The sequence below is a fragment of the Colobus angolensis genome, unplaced genomic scaffold (genome assembly GCF_000951035.1).
Source record: "Colobus angolensis palliatus isolate OR3802 unplaced genomic scaffold, Cang.pa_1.0 Scaffold271, whole genome shotgun sequence".
Taxonomy (NCBI): Eukaryota; Metazoa; Chordata; class Mammalia; order Primates; family Cercopithecidae; genus Colobus; species Colobus angolensis.
In genome coordinates, this window is record NW_012115944.1 from 1,454,072 (window position 1) to 1,476,056 (window position 21,985).

At 57.0% G+C, this 21,985-nt stretch overlaps 1 protein-coding gene across 3 annotated transcripts; it reads left to right on the forward strand.

The window, feature by feature from the left end:
• Nucleotides 1-12: 12 nt before the first annotated feature.
• ACE (angiotensin I converting enzyme) lies at nucleotides 13-20,842 on the forward strand. 3 transcript variants are annotated; one of them, XM_011947931.1, is made up of 25 exons: nucleotides 13-306; nucleotides 450-617; nucleotides 1,523-1,616; nucleotides 2,282-2,425; nucleotides 2,850-3,041; nucleotides 3,602-3,699; nucleotides 4,070-4,242; nucleotides 4,948-5,171; nucleotides 5,521-5,665; nucleotides 5,952-6,050; nucleotides 6,342-6,464; nucleotides 6,824-7,035; nucleotides 7,731-7,867; nucleotides 9,051-9,209; nucleotides 9,477-9,564; nucleotides 11,133-11,276; nucleotides 11,426-11,617; nucleotides 13,429-13,526; nucleotides 13,684-13,856; nucleotides 15,909-16,132; nucleotides 16,383-16,527; nucleotides 16,808-16,906; nucleotides 18,913-19,035; nucleotides 19,298-19,485; nucleotides 19,616-20,842. In XM_011947931.1, the coding sequence occupies exons 1-25, from the start codon at nucleotides 64-66 to the stop codon at nucleotides 19,843-19,845; spliced, it is 3,915 nt and encodes a 1,304-aa protein (XP_011803321.1). In that variant the 5' UTR covers nucleotides 13-63; the 3' UTR covers nucleotides 19,846-20,842. The 3 variants fall into 3 exon arrangements, with proteins under 3 accessions (XP_011803321.1, XP_011803322.1, XP_011803323.1); XM_011947932.1 differs by lacking the exons at nucleotides 13-306; nucleotides 450-617; nucleotides 1,523-1,616; ... (7 more) ...; nucleotides 6,342-6,464; nucleotides 6,824-7,035 and adding an exon at nucleotides 7,309-7,560; XM_011947933.1 differs by lacking the exons at nucleotides 13-306; nucleotides 450-617; nucleotides 1,523-1,616; ... (8 more) ...; nucleotides 6,824-7,035; nucleotides 18,913-19,035 and adding an exon at nucleotides 7,309-7,560.
• The last annotated feature ends 1,143 nt before the right edge of the window (nucleotides 20,843-21,985 follow it).

Consider the following 21,985-nt stretch of genomic DNA (forward strand, 5'->3'; position numbering starts at 1 on the left):
CAGCCGGGGGGCCCGAGCGCCGGGCTGCGCGCACGACCTCCGCTCCCAGCATGCACGAGTTGGATGGATGAGGCTGGCTGCTCCGAGGCCGCGCCCGCCTTTGCCGAGGGTGCTGGACTCGGCTCTGTGGCCCCCGCGCTCTCGGGCCGCTGCCTGCTCACCTCCGGACGCTGTCACTGTCACCACACTGCACTGTCCATTCACCCTCCACTCGCCTGGCCTCTTTTGTGGTCCCAATTTCTGCTCCACCTTTCCCATGAGACAGATTCCTTCCAGAAGGAGGAAGCGCGGCTTCCGCAAACTAAGGTCTCCCCCAGGGATCTCCCCAGGGCTCGGGCTCTGGAAGCCCTTGGCCTTCCTCCCCTCCCCAAGCACCGTGGCTTCCCCTCTATGGCGTGCATCTAAGCGGGGTCCTGCCTACACCCTGCCTGCCCTCCTGGTGCCTATAGGAGGAAGCAGCGCTGCTCAGCCAGGAGTTTGCCGAGGCCTGGGGCCAGAAGGCGAAGGAGCTGTATGAACCGATCTTGCAGAACTTCACCGACCCGGAGCTGCGCAAGATCATCGGAGCTGTGGGCACCCTGGGCTCTGCCAATCTGCCCCTGGCTAAGCGGCAGCAGGTGGGCTGAGGGCCGAGGGAGAGCTTGGGGGCGGCCTCCCAGTGCCCCATCGTGGGGGTTGGGGGAGAGCAGCCCGTCAGGGAGGGAAGGACCCTGGGATCCACATGGGCCCTGGCAGAAGGGAAAGCCCAGGTAAGCACAGAATGGCTTTCTGAAGCATTGATTTTTCTTGGAGATGGGGTGGGGTGTTACTTTCTGTTAAAGGAAGCATTCTGGAGTAGGAAGCCAAAATCAAATACGCCTCTACCTAGGCTGGTTTATGAGCTTCCTTGGAAGGGCTGAGAAGGGCTGGGCGCGGTGGCTCATGCCTGTAATCCCAGCACTTTGGCAGGCTGAAGTGGGTGCATCGCTTGAGCCCAGTAGTTCAAGACCAGCCTGGCCAATATGGCAAAACCTCGTCTCTACAAAAGAAAAATAATAATAATACAAAAAATTAGCTGGGCTTGGTGGTGCGTGCACCTACAGTCCCAGCTACTATTGAGGCTGAGGTGGAAGGATCACCTGAGCCCAGGAGGTCAAGGCTACAGTGAGCTGTGATTGCACTACTGCACCCCAGCCTGAGTGACAGTGTGAGACCTCCCTCCCAAAAAAAAGAGAGAGAGAAAAGGTTGAGAAAGACTGAGAAGTCACCAAAGCCAGAGAATGGGAGGAATCTGCCCTCACTGCAGGGCGGTACCAAGCTGGGACTTGACCCTGACCCTGACTTTCAGGACTCCTGTCCCCCACTCCACTGGCTGCCTCCACTGGCAGGGGACTCGTATGTTAGTGATCAGAAGTGCCCCGGTGCCACTGAGTGGCCTTGTCCAAGCTACATCCACTCTGTGGGCTCCTTCTTCTAGCAGCAAGGGGAGGGCAGATGTCCCAGGGGTTGGTCACCAGAACATTCCTCCCCTCTGACTCCCCAGTACAATGCCCTGCTAAGCAACATGAGCAGGATCTACTCCACGGCCAAGGTCTGCCTCCCCAACAAGACTGCCACCTGCTGGTCCCTGGACCCAGGTACGGCCCCTGCGTCTCCCCTCTCAGAGGTGCCCTAGTGCTCCCTCATTGCCCTGCTGCACTCGGGATCGAGCAGTTGTGTAGGGTCTGTGGAGAGAGCAGGTAAACCCAAAGGCGTTGCCCTTCAACTGGGGCTGGAGGGTGCAGATGCCCCCACACCGTCCTTCTCTTGGCAAGTGGACTTCCGGAACCTCCAGCTGCAGCCCCCACTTCTGTGTGTGCCTCGGCCTCTCCCATCACGCCTAGACCTTCCTCCTGGCTGCCTGGTTTCCCCTTTCGTGGATCTTCTCACGTTCCCCAAGAGCCCCCAGGCCAGGGACCCCTCTTGGCTTCCCCTTAAACCCCACTCCAGCCCCCTTTATGAGCAGCTTCGAGGAAGGCACTCCAATAGGCCACCAAGTGTCTGCCTGGGTTTTGGCCTTTGGGTGTCCCCTTGGTGTCGACCGCCTTAGACGGTCATGTCTCTGGGGGCGGAGGCCCTGCCTGGGTGTTTCTGTAGCTCCTGGCCACCTCCCATCAGGCCTGTAGGTGGCCCCTGGCTCTGGGGGCACCGTGATGTTCAGGAAGCTGGTGGGAGCAGTGAGGACTGGTACAGGCTCTGGTGAAGGCCGTTGCAGACTTCAACATGGAGGCCTCCTCACCGACCCTGCCTGCCTGTGTCTCAGACCTCACCAACATCCTGGCTTCCTCGCGAAGCTACGCCATGCTCCTGTTTGCCTGGGAGGGCTGGCACAATGCCGCGGGCATCCCGCTGAAACCGCTGTACGAGGACTTCACTGCCCTCAGCAATGAAGCCTACAAGCAGGACGGTGAGCAGGCCTCTCCCCGTCCGGGAACTGCGCCAGGTGCCCTCTCTCAGCTGTCTCCCCAGAGTCCCAGCCCAGAGCCAGGTAGAGCAGCTGGTATGATGATTCTAGCAGGCCCTGAGTTTCCCAGAAAGTGGAGGTGGGACCAGCCTGCACCCAGTGTGCCTGGACTGTGCTGCTGGCCTGCCCCACATGGCTGTCCTGCCTTCGCTTCTGGCCCTGGTGCTCCTCTTTTCCTCTGGGAACCTCCAGGATCTGTTTAGCCGGCTGTAGCTAATTAGAAATTGTAGAGTGGCAACCCTCAAGCCAATTTTCCAGCTATCTGCAGATCCACGGGCCTCGAGCCAGTGGAAGAGCCGACTTATAGCTGAGAGGCTGAGGTCTGAGCCTTTGGCCTGAGCTGCATACCCCACCCCCACGCCCCCAGGCTTCTCAGACACGGGGGCCTACTGGCGCTCCTGGTACAACTCCCCCACTTTTGAGGACGATCTGGAGCACCTCTATCATCAGCTAGAGCCCCTCTACCTGAACCTCCATGCCTTCGTCCGCCGTGCACTGCATCGCCGATATGGGGACAGATACATCAACCTCAGGGGACCCATCCCCGCTCATCTGCTGGGTAAGGACCTGGCCTTGCCTCTGCATGAGTCCCAGGGAAGTGTGGGTCCAGGCATAGGGGTGGGGGATGTCCAGGGTAAGGGAAGGCAGGTTGTGACCATCACGTCTCACATGTGTGGAGCATCGTACTGTTTGCTTCACATGCAGGAGACCATTCATGTTCCCACTTTACAAGTGGGGACCCTGAGGCTCAGGGCCATGAGGGACTTAGTGGTCAGAGAGCTAGGGGTCAAACCAAAGGCTCTGGCCCTGGGTCCAGTGGGGGAGCCATCAGCCTAGCTCATGCCCAAGGAAACAAGCGCTGTGGGCCTGCCTTAGGATTGAGTGGCTGGGACCTGGCACAGCCAGAAAGGACAGTGACAGCATCTTGCAGTCCCAGGACATGTGGCCCTCGGAGGAGTGTGGGTGGGACTGATGTGTGAGATTTCTGGCCCTAAGCCAGGCCTGCAGCCCTTGAGGGCCCCAGGGTGTAGGTGCTGGCCCCAGGGTCGCTCAGCGACTCATGGAGAAGCAGGCACAGCCAGGCAGGGAGCCAAGCTGTCCCCTTCTTTCCTCATCTAGGAGACATGTGGGCCCAGAGCTGGGAAAACATCTACGACATGGTGGTGCCTTTCCCAGACAAGCCCAACCTCGACGTCACCAGTACTATGCTGCAGCAGGTAAGCTCTGGGCTCAAGCCTGGGGTGGCGGGGGTGGGGTGCAAAAAGAGGGAGTCAGAGATGGGCACAGAGGTGGGAAGGGGTCAAGTATCAAGCAGCAGCTTGGTATGTCTGTAGGTGCAGTGAGCTGGGGTCAGCCCCCTCAGTGAGGTGCCAGCTCCTCCCTCCAGGCTCCACAGTGGCCAGATGAGAGCAGCAATGCACTTTCACTCATCTGCTGTGGGCAGCGAGGCCCTGCCTCTGGGAATGGTGGCCACAGAGCAGAGAAGCTTTCCTGCACAGGCAGTTGACCCGAGAGGGGGACCCCAGCCCTGTCCCCAGGCCAGCCAGAGTGGGCTCCCCCTGACCTGTCTCCACACCCCGCCTCCAGGGCTGGAATGCCACGCACATGTTCCGGGTGGCAGAGGAGTTCTTCACCTCCCTGGAGCTCTCCCCCATGCCTCCCGAGTTCTGGGAAGGGTCGATGCTGGAGAAGCCGGCCGACGGGCGGGAGGTGGTGTGCCACGCCTCGGCTTGGGACTTCTACAACAGGAAAGACTTCAGGTCTAGACATGGGAAGAGCAGGGTTCTGGGGTTTGGGGAAAGGCAGGCAGCCCAGGTGCACGGAAGCTGGTTCCCAGGCCTGCCTCTACCCTAGTGCTGGCCAGGGGCTGGATCTATTCCAGGGTGAGGGGACATAGGAGGCCTGTTAGTCCACCTTCCCTGGCAGCTTTGACAAATAGTCATCTCTGTACCTTGGAACGAAGGAAGAAGGCCCAAATGGTGGTGAGCCAGGGCGGGGTAAATAATTTGCTTGTTTCGGCCAGGCGCGGTGGCTCACATCTGTAATCCCAGCACTTTGGGAGGTCAAGGTGGGTAGATCACCTAAGGACAGGAGTTTGAGACCTGCCTGGCCAACATGGCAAAACCCCTTCTCTACTAAAAATACAAAAACAAATTAGCTGGGGATGATGGCGGGCACCCGTAATCCCAGCTACTTGGGACACTGAGGCAGGAGAATCTCTTGAACCTGGCAGGCGGAGCTTGCAGTGAGCTGAGATCGTGCCACTACACTCCAACCTGGGCAACAGAGTGAGACTCCATCTCAAAAAAAAAAAAAAAAAGATTTTGCTTGTTTCTACTGTGGTTTCATGCCCCAGGGCAACACCCTCCTCATTCCTGTCTCTCAGGTGCCAATCTGCCCTGTGCCCTGGCCCTGCCCTGTCCTGCCCGTCCTTCACCCTTACCCTCACCCTCTCTACACCCCAGGATCAAGCAATGCACACGGGTCACGATGGACCAGCTCTCTACAGTGCACCACGAGATGGGTCATATACAGTACTACCTGCAGTACAAGGACCTGCCTGTCTCCCTGCGCGGGGGGGCCAACCCCGGCTTCCATGAGGCCATTGGGGACGTGCTGGCACTCTCGGTCTCCACTCCTGCACATCTGCACAAAATCGGCCTGCTGGACCGTGTCACCAATGACACGGGTATGGGAGGGCTGAGAGGCCCCCACCCAGCCTCACCTAAACCCCACTCCATCCCACAGCAGGACCTCACTTGCCCCACTCAGCTCTGCCCTTCTTTCTGCCTCCCGGCCCCAGGTTAGGCAGGGTTTGGGATCCACCCAGAGCCTCACAGTGCACACTGAGCCCACCTCAACAACACCCGGGGGTCCTCTTCCAAGCAGGACCCAGGGTCTTGAGGACCAGCCTTACCTTCTCTACGTCTCCCTGGCCTCTCTTCCTGCTGCCCCCACCAACCCACCACTCTTAGGGGACCTTCTTCTCCCTATGACCTCTGACTTCTCCCCTCTCCTGTCATCTCATCTCCCAACAGAAAGTGACATCAATTACTTGCTAAAGATGGCACTGGAAAAAATTGCCTTCCTGCCCTTTGGCTACCTGGTGGACCAGTGGCGCTGGGGGGTCTTTAATGGGCGTACTCCCCCTTCCCACTACAACTTCGACTGGTGGTATCTTCGGTGAGAGGAGGGATAGAAAAGCCTTCTCCCCAACTAGCCCTCCCCAGCCTCCTGGACACCCAGGCACCTCCTGCCCCAGCCAGTTCTAGCCTCTCCTCGCTAATGATGTCCCCCTCTGTGACCCACCGCCTTCTCCTTTCCTGCCTGAAACTCCCTCCTCCAGGAAGTCTTCCCCAGTTCCTCAGGATAGGGAAGGGTTGTTGGGTGGAAAAGCCTTTTCTGCAAAAGCTAAATCCATCTGTGTGCAACCTCTAGGCCCTAAGACAATTTGACCATCCTTTTCCAGAACCAAGTATCAGGGGATCTGTCCTCCTGTTACCCGAAACGAAACCCACTTTGATGCTGGAGCTAAGTTTCATGTTCCAAATGTGACACCATACATCAGGTACTAGCACCCCTACCCCACCCCCCAGTACTGTCACACCCTCAGTCCCCTTCTCCTCTTCTTGTGATTCTAGCTGCCTCATCCCCAGGGCTTGTCCCCATGCTCCTCCAGACCTCAAAGTCCTAGAGTTAGAGTGGCCCTCTCTTGTGAGCCTGTCTTGGGTCTCCCTTCTCCCCTAAGATAGCTTCTGGTCCAGCCTCTGCCCTGCAGGAAGCTGGATGGTGCCTGGGCAAGGGACCCCTGTTCCTGGCCCCCCACGATCTTCCCCTAACTCCCACCCTGTGCCTGCAGGTACTTTGTGAGTTTTGTCCTGCAGTTCCAGTTCCATGAAGCCCTGTGCAAGGAGGCAGGCTATGAGGGCCCACTGCACCAATGTGACATCTACCAGTCCACCAAGGCAGGGGCCAAGCTCCGGTGTGTGGCGGGAAGCGGGGGGAAGTGGGAGGCAGAGGGGAGTGGCTGGCAAAGGGTATGGCAGGGGGCGACTGGCTGCTCCGACAGGGTGGGGGGTGCCAATCACAGAGCTGGACTGATGTGGATGCCTGTCTCCTCACTCTCTCATCAAGTATTTATTGAGTGGGCCTTCTGGTTGGCATGGGGTGAGACAAATGCCCCCTGCCACCATCACAGAGATCCCAGGCCCCAGGGTCTTACTGCTGCAGTTTCCGCAGTCCATTGTGGGGGCGGAAGTGGCCAGGGACATGTGGGCTGGAGTCCAGGAGCAGACTCCAGCCTGAGTCCCCTGTGCCCATGGTACCCACTCTGCCCACCAGGAAGGTGCTGCAGGCTGGCTCCTCCAGGCCCTGGCAGGAGGTGCTGAAGGACATGGTCGGCTCAGATGCCCTGGACGCTCAGCCACTTCTCAACTACTTCCAGCCGGTCACCCAGTGGCTGCAGGAGCAGAACCGGCAGAACGGCGAGGCCCTGGGCTGGCCTGAGTACCAGTGGCGCCCACCGTTGCCTGACAACTACCCGGAGGGCATCGGTAAAGCCCTGAGTGAGGGTGGTGGGGGGCTAAGGTGGGTCCTCAACTCTGGGCTTGGCCCAGGCCCCAGGTTCCTGGTCAGCTCCTACCAGCTGAGCCCTGGTACCCTGTCCTGGAGGGCCAGGCAGCCCCCCGAGCTCATCAGCAGTGCCTGCAAGTGGGGACAGGCATATCTTTCCCCCAGCATCCTAGAGAGGGTGTGCTCAGACCTGAGGGCCCCTCCCCCTCCAGAGGAAGCCAGATACAGGGCTCTATGAGGTCACACTGCGGGCTCCGCTCTTATTGGCCAGGGGACGGTGGTTGCAGGGCTCTGCTCTCCTGCGGCTATGGGCCAGGGTTGGGCTACTGCAGGACTTCCCAATCTCCTCTTCCTGCTGCTCTGCTACGGGCACCCCCTGCTGGTCCCCAGCCAGCAGGCAACCCGACAGGTGACAATCACCCATGGGACAAGCAGCCAGGCGACAACCAGCGGCCAGACAACCACCCACCAGGCGATGGCCCGCCAGACATCAGCCCAGAGTCCAAGTGGGACCGTGCAGGGGAGGGGCAGGGTGCCAGGGGTGGGAGAGGCAGGGCCGGGTAGGGACAGGGGCAGGGTACAAGGGAGTGGGAGAGGGATAATGGCTTCTGGTGAGACCACAAACCTGGAGAGGGGAGGCAGAGGTTTGTCTGTTTCCCTCCACTCTGTCCCGCAGACCTGGTGACTGATGAGGCTGAGGCCAGCAAGTTCGTGGAGGAATATGACCGGACATCCCAGGTGGTGTGGAACGAGTATGCCGAAGCCAACTGGAACTACAACACCAACATTACCACAGAGACCAGCAAGATTCTGGTGGGAGCCACCTCTCCACCCCCAAACCTGCGCATGTGCACACACACAGAAACGCTGTCCCACTCACCATGAAGTGGGGCTGCCACCACGTTTTAAATTGAATATTTAAAACAATACTCAGTTTCGGGCCGGGTGCGGTGGCTCATGCCTGTAATCCCAGCACTTTGGGAGGCTGAGGCGGGCAGATCACGAGGTCAGGAGATCGAGGCCATCCTGGTTAACACGGTGAAACCCCATCTCTACTCAAAATACAAAAAATGAGCCGTGCGTGGTGGCGGGCACCTGTAGTCCTAGTACTCAGGAGGCTGAGGCAGGAGAATGTCGTGAACCCAGGAGGCGGAGTTTGCAGTGAGCCAAGATGGTGCCACTGCACTCCAGCCTGAGCAACAGAGGGATACTCTTGTCTTTTTTTTTAAAAAAAAAAAAAAAAAAGCTCAATTTCAGATTCTAGTGGACATTTACTCAATGCCTGAGCAATTCTTCTTTCCTTAAAAATCAGTCTCTGGGAGGCCCAGGTGGGAGGATCACTTGAGGCCAGGAGTTGGAGACCAGCTTGGGCAACATGGCAAGATCCAGCCTCTATTCAAACAAACAAAAATCAATCTCTAGTAACAGAATAATTTGTACATAAATAAGTGGTGCTCAAGCCGTTTTTTAAGAGATTGAAAGCCCCCGTTTGTCTCCTCTACAAAAGGGGCTATACTTCCTCTCTACCCTCACTCCCTGCCTATTTGACTGAGCACAAATTATGCCGCAGTGAGCCACACACCTGCTGTTCCTTGGCACTTCAATCGGTTGCCTCATCTTTTTCTCAAGAGCCTTGCAAAACTGGTGAACTTATTCCCATTTTACAGATGGGATTTGATATTAACTCTGAGGCTCAGAGAGGCCACAGAGCTGATACCAAGTTGGCTCCTTCCTAAGGACCTTTAAGGGGGTCTTCTCTTCCCTGCCCCTGCCTGGATATGTGCTGCTTGACCACAGGCATCTGGGGAGGGTGAGTACTGCATCCAGGATGTTATCAGCCGTCCAGCTTGCACAGGGTCTTACCGGCAAAGGTTGCAACTTAATCCCGTTGCCCTCTCACCACCACCTCCAGCCCTCAGCTCCCACTTGGGGCCTCCCATTCAGAGGCTGCTCTGGAGCTCCTGGGCCCCATGACACTATCCCCCTGTGCCCTCAGCTGCAGAAGAACATGCAAATAGCCAACCATACTCTGAAGTACGGCACCCAGGCCAGGAGGTTTGATGTGAACCACTTCCAGAACACCACTATCAAGCGGATCATAAAGAAGGTTCAGGACCTAGAACGGGCAGCGCTGCCTGCCCAGGAGCTGGAGGAGGTGTGTGGCTCGCAAGGAACAGGGAGAGGGGAATCCTGGGGCAGTGAACCCAACACAGGGTCTGGCCTGGCCTTCACATTGCTTCCTCTTCCTTGTTATATCAAGTCATGGCATCTGCCATGCGACGTGCACCTCAGAATTGCCGAGAAGGCAGCGCTCCCCGGCTCCCCACCCGCCGCCAGCCCATGGGGCCTGGGGGCAGTGCAGGCCACAGAAAGACCAAGCACAAAGGAGTACAGCTCAATGCCTCTCTCCTTCCTCCTGCAGTACAACAAGATCCTGTTGGACATGGAAACCACCTACAGCGTGGCCACTGTGTGCCGCACGAATGGCAGCTGCCTACAGCTGGAGCCAGGTGAGGGCTCACGTGCAGGCTGAGTGAGAGGCTAGGGCTGGGGCTGGCATGGGGCCCGGGGGTGCTGGGTGAGAGCACAGAGTTGGGCTCCCGTCGCTCTTGGAGTCAGCGTGCCCAGGAAATGCCCTTCCTTGTTTTCCACAAGGGGGGCTTCTTTGCCCCACTGAGAACCGACACCTACTTCATACCACACCCCAATCTGCTGCCCCTCCCTCAGAACCGCCCTCTACTTAAGGGTATCCGATCTCTGCGGTCCTCTCTGCATGTCACCCCTCAGAGCAGCAGGATCTCAAAGTTGTATTTCATGGGCTTGGACTCCACACTGGGGGAACTCGGGGGCTCTAGCTCCCCCCGGCCTCCTTTCGTGATCCTGCCCTTGACTTCTTCACTTTCTCTATCTTTCCTGAGCCCCTCTCCCAGCATGTGACTGCTAAGGAAACTGAGTCACACAGCCGCTGAAAGCACCAGACTAGAACCTGAGTCTCTGATTCCTCTCACTTCCCTCCCCAACCCCGCCACTTCCTGCTGGATAGGAGTAGACAGCTCTTGGCTGTCCTCTCTGCTCTCCCCACCGGCTGGTCCTTCTTACCCCAGCCCCTTTGAAAGAGCTCACCCCCGGCACAAGGACCCGCGCACAGAAACCTCCCAGCTCCCTCTCAACCCACCCTTTCCAGGGCTGGAGAACTTAAGGCATAAACATTCTTCCATGAAGAATCTCCACCCAGAAATGGGTCTTTCTGGCCCCCAGCCCAGCTCCCACATGAGAACAATGACAAATAGAAGGGGAAATGGAAAATAAACAGGAGAAAAAGTTTTCCCAGGACAGGGTTTGGCCTACAAGTTGTGGATGTGGGTACGCATGCCAAGTCGGGTGGAGGCTGGCCGGGTGCGGTGGCTCATGCCTGTAATCCCAGCACTTTGGGAGGCCGAGGTGAATGGATCACTCGAGGCCGGGAGTTTGAGACCAGCCTGGCCAACATGGTGAAACCCCATCTCTACTAAAAATACAAAAGTTAGCTGGGTGTGGTGGCAGATGCTTGTAGTCCCAGCTACTTGGGAGGCTGAGGCATGAGAATCGCTTGAGCCCAGCCTGGGCAATATAGCAAGACACCGTCTCTACAGATAAAATACAAAAAATTAGTTGGATGTGGTGGTGCACGCCTGTAGTCCTAGCTACTAGGGAGGCTGAGACGGAAGGATTGCTTAAGCCTGGAAGGTCAAGGCTGCAGTGAGCCATGATGGCACCACTGCACTCCAGCCTGGGCGACAGAGTGAGACCCTGTCTCAAAAAAAAAAAGAAAGAAAGAAAGGAGAGAGGCTCAAGCACGTCCCTCAGGACTGCTGAGGCCCTGCAGGTGTCTGCAGCATGTGGCCCTAGGCAGGGGACCCTGTAAGCCAGGGCTGGAGAGCCACTCCCATCCTTTCTCCCATTTCTCTAGACCTGCTGCCTAAACAGTCACTTTTATGCGGTCTTGCCAATTTTATTCCAGTTCTGAAATTCTCTGAGCTCCCCTTATAAGCAGAGGTGAGCTAAGGGCTGGAGCTCAAGCCATTCAACCCCCTACCAGATCTGACGAATGTGATGGCCACGTCCCGGAAATATGAAGAACTGTTGTGGGCATGGGAGGGCTGGCGAGACAAGGCTGGGAGAGCCATCCTCCAGTTTTACCCAAAATATGTGGAACTGATCAACCAGGCTGCCCGGCTCAATGGTGAGTCCCTGCTGCCAACACCACTGGCGCTCGGGTCCCCTCAGGTTCCTCAAAGAGGTGCTGTGAGACCCCAAGCCTGGGTGAAGGTAGGTCCCTGGAGGAGGCAGGTAATGAGGTGCTGGGAGAGCATGGCTGTGTCCCCTCTGTAGGCTATGTAGATGCTGGGGACTCGTGGAGGTCTATGTATGAGACACCATCCCTGGAGCAAGACCTGGAGCGGCTCTTCCAGGAGCTGCAGCCGCTGTACCTGAACCTGCATGCCTATGTGCGCCGGGCCCTGCACCGCCACTACGGGGCCCAGCACGTCAATCTGGAGGGGCCCATCCCTGCTCACCTGCTAGGTAAGAGCACATGTTGGGCCTTGAGGAGGGTAAAGATGGACCACAGTGTGAGTGAGGGCTGGGACTGGGCTGACTAGAGGGTAGGGAGCAGGCTGGAGAGTGAGAGACTCCAGCCCTGGGGGGGAAGGTTGCCCAGGCTGGAGAGGGGTGGGCACTGGGAGTGGGGAGCCCCTCGCTTGCATCTGGTTCCACATTCACTGCAGATCTATGTTGGGCAAGTCACCATAGATGGGGGGAGAAGTTAATAATCTTGTCCAGGAGACCACAGCACCCATCACAACAGTGTGTGATCTTGGAGGGTGAGGAAGGGGCTGTGAGCGGGAGTTGAGGAGACTTTGCCAAGAGGTGGCCTGTGAGCAGGGCCTTGGAAGATGACAGGGTTTGACAGATGGGAAGTAGGGGATGAGAGGAGAGGCTCAGTGTTCAGGCCAAGGGAACTGGAACAAAGAAGAACCTGAGAATGTAAATCCACTTCAACCCTGGACCCTCCTTTGCCAAGGGCTGCAATCTCAGATGCCCTGAATGTGTGAAGTAGGCGGTGAGAACAGTAAAGGATGGTAGGCAGTAAGGCAAAGCAGAGGCTACTGGTTCTCTGTCCCTAATGGGCTGTTAGGAACACTTTCCTGGAGCAGAGAGACCACACAGGCCCTCAGACCATTTAGAAACCATAAGGGAGGCCCCAGAGGATGGCCTGGCTGCGGGTCTAGCTCCCACACAGGCTGGGAGTCCAGCCCTGTTCAGCCCCTCTCTGGTAAGACCAGAGAACATCTGGTGATGTCACAGTGGACATCAGTTCACCAACTGGGAAACGCAGGCCCCAGGAAGAAAAGCAACATGCCCAGGGTGGCCTGGGAGCCGGGGCAGAGCTGGCCTTAGAACTCAGCCCCTGACAACTGGTAAAAGGGGAAAGGGGAGCAACCCAACACTGATGCACTCTCTCTCTCTCTGGCTCTCTCCCTCTCCTCTCTCACGTTCCCTCCATCATTCATCGCTCTAAGCCTCTCTCACTGGTTTGCACTTTAGACTTCATCTGATGTCAGCTGAACCTTCACCTCCCTTGGTTAGGAAAGAGCCTTGAGTCCAAATCTGTTTCTGAGCCTTCCACTCATCCTGAGTGTCTTCCTTTTCCTCCATCTTGGAGAACTAGGCTCTTTTCTTACCCTAAACTCAGAGGCATCAGCCTCTTCTGAAGGAGATGGCTGGTTCCTGCTGGAATTGCTGAGCTGCAGACGCCGACCTCAGGTGGTGCAGAGGGGACATGGCAGAGTGGCTGGTGAAGACAGCAGCCTGCCAGCCATTTAATCCCAGCCCTGCCCCTTAGGAGCCGTGGGCCCCTGTTGGGGGGGTCACTGAACTCTCCAGCCTGTTTCCTTTACCATCCAATGGGAACTGTGCCCATACCTGGGTGCAGACAGGATTGAAAGTGAATTCACACAATGCTCTTGGCACAGAGTCAATAAGAGGTGACCACCAGGGTATAGGTGGTCTGAGGACCTGTAATGTCCTCATAGGTCAGCAGTTGCTAGTCACATTGGTCTCCACTGCTTATGGACAGTGAAGACCACCTGGATTCCCTGATGACCAGCAAGGCCCCCACCTAGAGCAGGGCAGTAATGACCTACTGGGCTGGATGTGCACACTGAAGGTGGTGTATGTCAGGCGCCTCGAAACTTGCAAACAGTAGGTGCTCAAGAAATGCCACTATAATTAGCAGGACTGGGATCGGGAGCCCTGTTCCTGCAGGAGGGCATTGAGCCTAAGAAGTAACATTTGTCTTTCCTCTGTCTACCATCCCCCTCACTCCTCTCCAGGGAACATGTGGGCGCAGACCTGGTCCAACATCTATGACTTGGTGGTGCCCTTCCCTTCAGCCCCCTCGATGGACCCCACGGAGGCCATGCTAAAGCAGGTCTGCACTGGCCCAGGGGCAGGGAGGCCCTGCCGGGACGGGAGGGGCCCTCTGATTCAGGAGTTTCCCCCAGTTTGGCCCTCCCCTGGGTCCCCCACAGCAGCACACAGTCTGTCCCCAGAACCTCCAGTTTGGGCAGAACTCCCTCTGCTTGCAGGGCTGGACGCCCCGGAGGATGTTTAAGGAGGCTGATGATTTCTTCACCTCCCTGGGGCTGCTGCCCGTGCCTCCTGAGTTCTGGAGCAAGTCGATGCTGGAGAAGCCAACCGACGGGCGAGAGGTGGTCTGCCACGCCTCGGCCTGGGACTTCTACAACGGCAAGGACTTCCGGTACATCCAGCTAGAGCTGAGGCCTCGTTCCTGAGCCCCACGGGCAAGGGAAATGAGCCAAGCAAAGGCTCCACTACTGTCCCCTAGCCAGAGCCAGCAGGGCAGGATGGGGACAGGGCCAGAATTTGGGACTGAGGGTCTAGAGAGGTGTTGGCTTCCGGCAGGAAAACCCCATCCACCTGATGGGCTTCTGAAGCACACAACAGCTCTGTCAGCCTGGCCGCTGGGAAGTGCTCAAGGTCCCAGTCCTGGGTTTGAGCGCTGTGGGCTGCCCCGCCTCCCTCCTTCGGAGCTCCTCCCCTGCATGGAGCTGGCCTCTCCCTGGGGGCACGTGCTGTGACACAGGGAGGCACGCGAGGATGTTGGGGGCTCTGTACAGATCTACTCTCACCCCTGACAGGCTCAGAAACTGCCTTCCTTGGAGGATGGCGTTTTAGTTACCTATTGCTGTGCAACCAAGCACCCCAGAGCTTAGCCGTATGAAACAATCAGTTGATTATGCTTATGATTTTATGGGCCAGGAATTCAGGCAGTACACAGTGGAAATGGCCTTTCTCTACAAGGCCCCCTCTGTTGGGGGCAGCTCTCTTGGCCAGCATGGCTCCATGTGGGGCCATCCGTCCAGAGCCTCAGTTCTGGCTGTCAGTTGAGGTCCTCGGTTTTTCCCACGTGGCAGATACTGGGTCACATGTTCCCAGTGGCCTCTTGGCTCACATGTTGTGTGCTTAGGGTGGGTGGACTTGAACAGCTGGAGGTGGGTCAGGCATCTCTCCAGGCTAGCTTGGGCGCCCTCCCAGCGTGGCATCTGAGGTGGGCAGATTTATTACCTGGCAGCCAGCATCCCCCACAGCGACCACTGATGCAGCCAGTTCTCAAGGCTAGGTTCAAAACTGGCCCAGAGTCACTTCTGCCATGTTTTATTGGCTAGAGCAAGTCACAAGTTCACCCAGATTCAGGAGAAGAGAAAAAAGTCCCTCCCTCTTGGGAGAAGTGGCAAAGACAATCTGTCACAGCTGAAGTGTCTCTTACAAGGAGAACAGACACGGGGAGCCTGAAACCAAACCCGATGGGGTTCCCTGGGCTGTGCAGGCCCTTCCAGGCATGAGGACTGCAGCCACAGGGCTGCGAGGAGACAGGATCTGGGGGATGAGAGCCCTTATGGGGTCTTTTATGGGGAGTCAGAGGAGAAGCTGGATAGACCCCAGCCTCGTTGTGGCCAGGATGCTGGGCAGCTCTTCCTTCCCCCTCCCCAGTTGAGAATGACAGAAAAACAGGATTCACCTGAGCCGAAAGGCTTCCAGTTAGATCCAAGAGAGAATTTCTCACAGTTTGAATTGGTTTGCAAAACAAGGAAGGGCCGGGTGTGGTAGCTCACACCTGTAATCTCAGCACTTTGGGAAGCTGAGGCAGGAAGTCTGCTTAAACTCAGGAGTTCGAGACCATCCTGGGCAACGTAGTGAGGCCCCATTTCATAAAAAATAAATAAGTAAATGAGAACAAGGAAGGATTGATGAGAGACGGCGGAACCTTCTGGTTTGGGCAGCTCTGCAGCTGCCATTCATCCTGGCCATAAGAATTCTTGGGGTGAATAAGTTTGTCGCTGTTGGGCCGCGTGAGATGCAGAATTGCCCACTCTCACCCCTGACAGAAACAGTTGTTTCCTTCAGGGAGCCTCCGTCTTGGGAGACAAAGCATGTGTACATGGGAACCCACCAGCTACACATTCTAGAAAGTACCCAGTGTCCCAGTGCCTCTACAGCAAGCACTTCGTACAGTCAGAAAGCAACAGGTGGTGGGGGCTGGAGTCATTCAGGAAAATGAGAGGCAGAGGAATGGCCTGAACGACCTGACGGTAGGGGCTTCTGCCCCCAGATTCCCTCTTTCAAAGATCACTCAGTGGTTCCCCTTTCCCTCCCTCCCACAGTGCTGTGTCCCCTGCATGCTGCAGTGCTGGGGTCTGCGCTGGGTGTAGCAAGGCCCACTGTTACCTTATGCCCAGGGCTTCTCACTGTCCTCTCCCAACACCCTCTTCCCCCACTCCACTGTTTCTAGGATCAAGCAGTGCACTACCGTGAACTTGGAGGACCTGGTGGTGGCCCACCACGAAATGGGCCACATCCAGTATTTCATGCAGTACAAAGACTTGCCTGTGGCCTTGAGGGAGGGTGCCAACCCCGGCTTCCATGAGGCCATTGGGGACGTGCTAGCCCTCTCAGTGTCTACGCCCAAGCACCTGCACAGTCTGAACCTGCTGAGCAGTGAGGGTGGCAGCCACGGTGAGAGAGAAGCGGGAGGCTCTGGTGGGCTGAGGACCAAGAAGGGGTGGTGAGCTTGGGAGGTGGGAAAGGGGCACTTAGTGTCCCATGGGCAGAGGTGTGGGGAGGAAGGGAGCCATCCAGACCATCCCAGGAGGCAGGTCGCAGGGCCTGGAAAGATACAGCACCCCCACCCCTCCACCATCACAGGCACACCAGGGCCAAGCTGCTAGGAGCCCGGGTCTGACAGCTGGGCTCCCTTCCCTTGCAGAGCACGATATCAACTTTCTGATGAAGATGGCGCTTGACAAGATTGCCTTTATCCCCTTCAGCTATCTCGTTGATCAGTGGCGCTGGAGGGTGTTTGATGGAAGCATCACCAAGGAGAACTATAACCAGGAGTGGTGGAGCCTCAGGTTCTGGAACACTCCCACAGGATGTGGGCTGGGGGATCTCTGCGGGTGTCTGGATGGGCCAGGGTAGGGGAGTGTGTGTGTATGATTGTGTCTGTGCATATGATGTGTATGTGGGTAAGTGATGGGGAAAACGGGGTGATTGTGCACAGAGGCCCAGCACGCAGGAGAATGGGGTGCCCAGTGTAGCCCCAAGTGCAGGGACCCTCCTTCAAGTCAAAACTGCCACCCCCAGCCTGGTTCTCCCCAAACTCACCTTCCAACGTATATTCCCACTCGACAGGCTGAAGTACCAGGGCCTCTGCCCCCCGGTGCCCAGGACTCAAGGTGACTTTGACCCAGGGGCCAAGTTCCACATTCCTTCTAGCGTGCCTTACATCAGGTAACGGGAAAGGCAGGAGGGCACGTTGTGAGAAGCAGTACCCACAGCTTTGTGTTTAAACTGCGGCCGCTGCCCAGTCCACAAGCTCTGCCAGTCAGGGCAGACCTGGGGGAGCTGGCCACACAGTGCAAGTGCCTGGACCCACTCACCCACTGCCAAGGCGGATGGTGGTTTTCTTGAACATTGTTTTGGTGAGAGTCTGTACCATCCAAACCGTTGAACACAGAAACGCAAACTAATAATTGGCTAATAGTTACCAGACCTTGGTTAAGTAGTTAACATTAACCATGACTCATGGCTGGATCATGAGCTCAGCACTGTTTTGTTTTGTTGTGCTATTAAAACAAGATTGTGATTCTTTTACTATTATTGAACATTGTCTTTGATACAATTTGAATTGTACCTGGAAGCCCTTCTAGACACTAAAATGCAGGGTTGGAGACCCGGTTAAGTTGGGAGTCAGGGTTAATGGGGCAAGTTACAGTCACAGGCTGGGGTCAGAGAGAACGGGGTTCAAACCCTATCTCCATTACTTTGTTTCCTTGAGAAAATTCCTCAGTTTCTGTGAGCTTCCGTTTCCTCACCTGTGAACCCCATTTCACAGGATGTGAAACTATGAAATGTTGGCTAACTTCTTAGCATTCTGTCTCATACACAGCCTCCTCAGGTAGTGGTGGCCAGGACCCCACTATTAGTCACTCTCCAGTGGAATGTATCTGCACACTAGGTCTGCAGGTCACGTGGCCACAGATGAGTGTGCCCAGTGCGGCTCCTCTCCTTTTGTGTGCCTCAGGAGAGCACTTGCTGAGGGCTAGCAAGGCTGTTTGTGATCTGGGGCCTCCCTGGGAGGCTGAGGGCTGGAGAGACCTCAGGCTGGAGTTCCAGGTCCCCCCCCCCGGGCTACAGGTAGCCCAGGCCACCCAGGAGTCAAGGTATAGAAGGCAGTGAAGGCCACCCCCGGAGGGCTGTGGCTACCCCTGGCCCTGGCCTCCTGTGGTCCCTGGAAGCCCAGCAAGGGCAGGGCCCATGCCCACCTTGCCTCCTGGCACCTGGGATGATGCCAGCACATCATCAAGTGCTAATAACTTGATTGTGGGATGGATGAAGTCTGTCCCCAGATTCCATCCTCTGGGGACTCTGGAAGTCTGTCCCCAGAGTCCATGTGCTCCAGGGATGCCAGGAAGATGGCATCCCTGGAGCACCTCAGACAGGCCTGACCTAGACGGTGTTCCAGAGATGACACTTACGACAGGGCTCCCACCTGCCTGCAGGAGTGGTCCCTGGGGTTCCCAGCTGGTGCTGGCTCTCACCCGGGAGCCAGCTGGTGTGATGGCTAGCTTCACAGCTTAATGCAGACAATTCTCCAAACAGGGGCGGGCAAAGGAGATTTGGCTGCTCTTCGCAAAGCACTTTAAGGAAAGACCAGGGAAGTCGGTGGTACATGGCTTGCACCCAGCATTCAAAGCAAAAGGCCTGTGCCACTGGCTCAGGACATTTAAAACCTCTCCAGACTTTAAGCTGGGGAGAATCCTCCAGCCTTGACTGGCAGATTTCTACCAGCGAATTCCTAATGCTTTGGATAAGATCATGTAGGACTGGCTTCCCTGCCCAGACCACCCTACCAGATCCACATGGCCCATTTGGCCACACCTTGCCTTTACTTGCATATACCCCAGGGATGGAGACCTCACTGCCTCCAAAGCCACCTGCCAAATCTCTGAAGGGCTCTGCCCTGACCCCGTGGAGCAGGCCCTCCTGAGATGTGGAGGCAGCCCTGTGGGTGGGAGGCATCTACACAGGCACAGCTAGGAAGAGGCTCAGACAATGCTAACAGGTGGGGTGGGGGAGCTCACCCTGATGGCAGTGGGCAGGGTTGGGGGGTCTTGGCTCTGCTGTGCCCATGTGACTTAGCACATATCACATGTGATGTGCAGGAGGACCTGGGGCCCAGTGGCATAAGACCCTCAACCAACTCCACCCTGGGCCACGGCCTCCCTCTGCTCCAGGTACTTCATCAGCTTCATCATCCAGTTCCAGTTCCACGAAGCACTGTGCCAGGCAGCTGGCCACACGGGCCCCCTGCACAAGTGTGACATCTACCAGTCCAAGGAGGCAGGGCAGCGCCTAGCGTGAGTGTCCTCCAGCTCTCCTTTGTTTCCATGCTCTGGCCTGCGCCCCTGGGCTTTTCTGGGAACACTTGCCATTTTGGCTCTTGAGCCGGGAGCTCCCACCTGCAGTGTGATGGCCTGATGTGCCATCTCCTTACGCACCTGGAGCCCTGGGGCCCTGGGACAAGTTTCAGCTGGGAGCGGGTATGGAGAGTGGATGTCAGGTGGGGGCAGGAGGGGCCATGTCCTTCTGACTCGGCCTCCCTGTCTCGTGCCTCCCCAGGACGGCCATGAAGCTGGGCTTCAGTAGGCCGTGGCCAGAAGCCATGCAGCTGATCACGGGCCAGCCCAATATGAGCGCCTCGGCCATCCTGAGCTACTTCAAGCCGCTGCTGGATTGGCTTCGCACAGAGAATGAGCTGCACGGGGAGAAGCTGGGCTGGCCGCAGTACAACTGGACACCGAACTCCGGTACCACCACCTGCCCCGCCTCCAGCCCCGGGTCTTAACCCCGTTCCCAAGCCCGGCAGCCACGACCTCGGAGCCTGGCCCTGCCCCGCACCCTCGCCCTGCCCATGCTGTCTCCTTGCTTCCCACTCAGCTCGCTCAGAAGGGCCCCTCCCAGACAGCGGCCGCGTCAGCTTCCTGGGCCTGGACCTGGATGCACAGCAGGCCCGCGTGGGCCAGTGGCTGCTGCTCTTCCTGGGCATCGCCCTGCTGGTAGCCACCCTGGGCCTCAGCCAGCGGCTCTTCAGCATCCGCCACCAAAGCCTCCGCCAGCACCCCCAGGGGCCCCAGTTCGGCTCCGAGGTGGAGCTGAGACACTCCTGAGGTGACCCGGCTGGCTCAGCCCTGCCCAAGGGCCTCCCACCAGAGACTGGGATGGGAACACTGGTGGGCGACTGAGGACACAGCCCAGCCCACCCTGCTCCTCCCGCCCTGTCCGTGTCCCCTTCCCTCCCAGTCCTCCAGACCACCAGCCGCCCCAGCCCCTGCCCCCTTCTCCAGTACACGGCTGCCTAACACTGAGCCCCACCTCTCCAAGTCTCTCTGTGAATACAATTAAAAGTCCTACCCTCCCCAGCTGAGTCTGTGTCCCTCACAGGGAAGCCAGGGACAGGGACAGACTGCTCTCCTGCCTCCTGGCCGTCAAGTGGGTCCCCTTACTGGGTTTCTTCCTCCATCCTCCTCCAGGAGCCGGGGAGAATCCCCAGAGCTCTGCCCCACCACCTCCTGGCCCTGGCGCCTGTCTTCCCTCCAGCCCTGGCAGCCGGCCACTGTCCTGCCACTGCAGGCAGCCCCTGTCTGGCCCAAGCACTGACCCAGGAGGACTCTGGGAAGCAGGCATCCTGGGCTGCTGGCCTCACATTTCCACCGGCAGTGGAGCCCTTCCCTGCCCCACAAGTGGCCAGGTCCCCCCAGGGGAAGACTTCTAGCTGTTATTGGCTGCCCCAGGGGTGAGTACCTTGGAGGGCCTGCTTCATGGAGGGTGCCCACTGGAGGGCACACACCGGTGCAGGGCTTACCTTGGCTCCTGCCCGTGCCAGCTCCATGACCCTCAGCTCGCATGAACAGCCTTGGCTCTCAGACAACCATTCTAACACTGCCAGTGCAGAGGGGCCTCAGATGCCGGAGTGTGGCAGCTGGCTGCACCTGCACAGCCACCCTGCTGGCATCCCAGCACACACCTCTTCACTCCCCACATTGGAGGGAGTGTCATTTTGAGGGACATTTTTATGACTTTTATGTGTATGTTTATGTAGAAATTTGGAAAATACAGAAAACTGTAAAGAAAATAAAAGCCGTTTATATCAACATCAAGAGATAAGCCCTGTTGACATTTTGGTATACGACTTGCCGGACGTCTTGTTCTCAGCACGTGTATTTTAAATGGGATCACACCATATTTACAGTCATACATCCTTTTATTACTTCATACAACTAGATCTGTTTTACTGATATTTAAATGCCAGACTTCAAACCTGGCCAAATAGAAGTCGGTCCATTTGCTGGGGCCAGGGGCTCCCCAGCCACCCTGGCCCCTCTGTCGAACCCTCGGCCCTGAGTCTCTTCTGGGCTTTGCTGATGGCTTCACCCTAGCCAGGTCCATCTCCCAATATCTGTCCCCCAGTATCCTTAGTCCACAGCTTTTGCCCCCCAATCCAGGTGCCGTGCGTGTCTGTGTGTGTCTGTGTCTGTGTGTATGTTGCACACAGGCTTGGCTGTTCAGGCCCGTTCTGTAAGGCAGGATGTGGGGCTGAGGTATTTTAGGATTGAAAGAGGGTGGAAGTTTATGATTACGTAGGACAATGGAATTTATAAACATGTCCTCTAAATAGTTCCAAGCCATCTACCACTGAAGACTTCTTGAATTATCCCCCCTTTTCCCAGCCTATGTTTTGAAAGCTCTTTGTTTACCAAAGGTCATCATCACATAACCCCCTTTCCTTTTTTTTTTTTTTTTAAGACGGAGTCTCGCTCTTGTTGCCCAGGCTGGAGTGCAGTGGTATGATCTCAGCTCATTGTAACCTCCACTTCCTGGGTTCAAGCCATTGTCCCGCCTCAACCTCCCGAGTAGCTGGGATTACAGGCGCCCGCCACCACGCCTGGCTAATTTTTTGTGTTTTTAGTAGAGATGGGGTTTAATCATGTTGGCCAGGCTGGTCTCGAATTCCTGACCTCAGGTGATCCACCCGCCTCGGCCTCCCAAAGTGCTGGAATTACAGCCATGAGCCCACGCCTGGCCCCCCTTTCCTATTTTTATGAACCACAGAGGTTCATGCTGCCTTCAGAGCTTGTGGACGGTGTGAGGTCACCAGCTTTCAGCACCCAAAGGACTGTACTGCAGCTGGGGGAAGAGAAACTCCCCACTGCATTGGCCTGGCTAGCCTTACCCTCTGGGCTTTTTGAGATAGTATCTTTTTTTTTTTTTTTTTTGAGACAAAATCTCGCTCTGTCACCCAGGCTGGAG

Excerpts from the sequence above, each read along its gene's own strand:
- ACE (XM_011947931.1), top strand. The coding sequence starts at position 64 with ATGGATGAGGCTGGCTGCTCCGAGGCCGCGCCCGCCTTTGCCGAGGGT. Across the intron at positions 11,618-13,428 it reads CATCCCTGCTCACCTGCTAG|GGAACATGTGGGCGCAGACC; the intron begins GTAAGAGCACAT and ends ACTCCTCTCCAG. Across the intron at positions 16,528-16,807 it reads CAGGAGTGGTGGAGCCTCAG|GCTGAAGTACCAGGGCCTCT; the intron begins GTTCTGGAACAC and ends CCCACTCGACAG.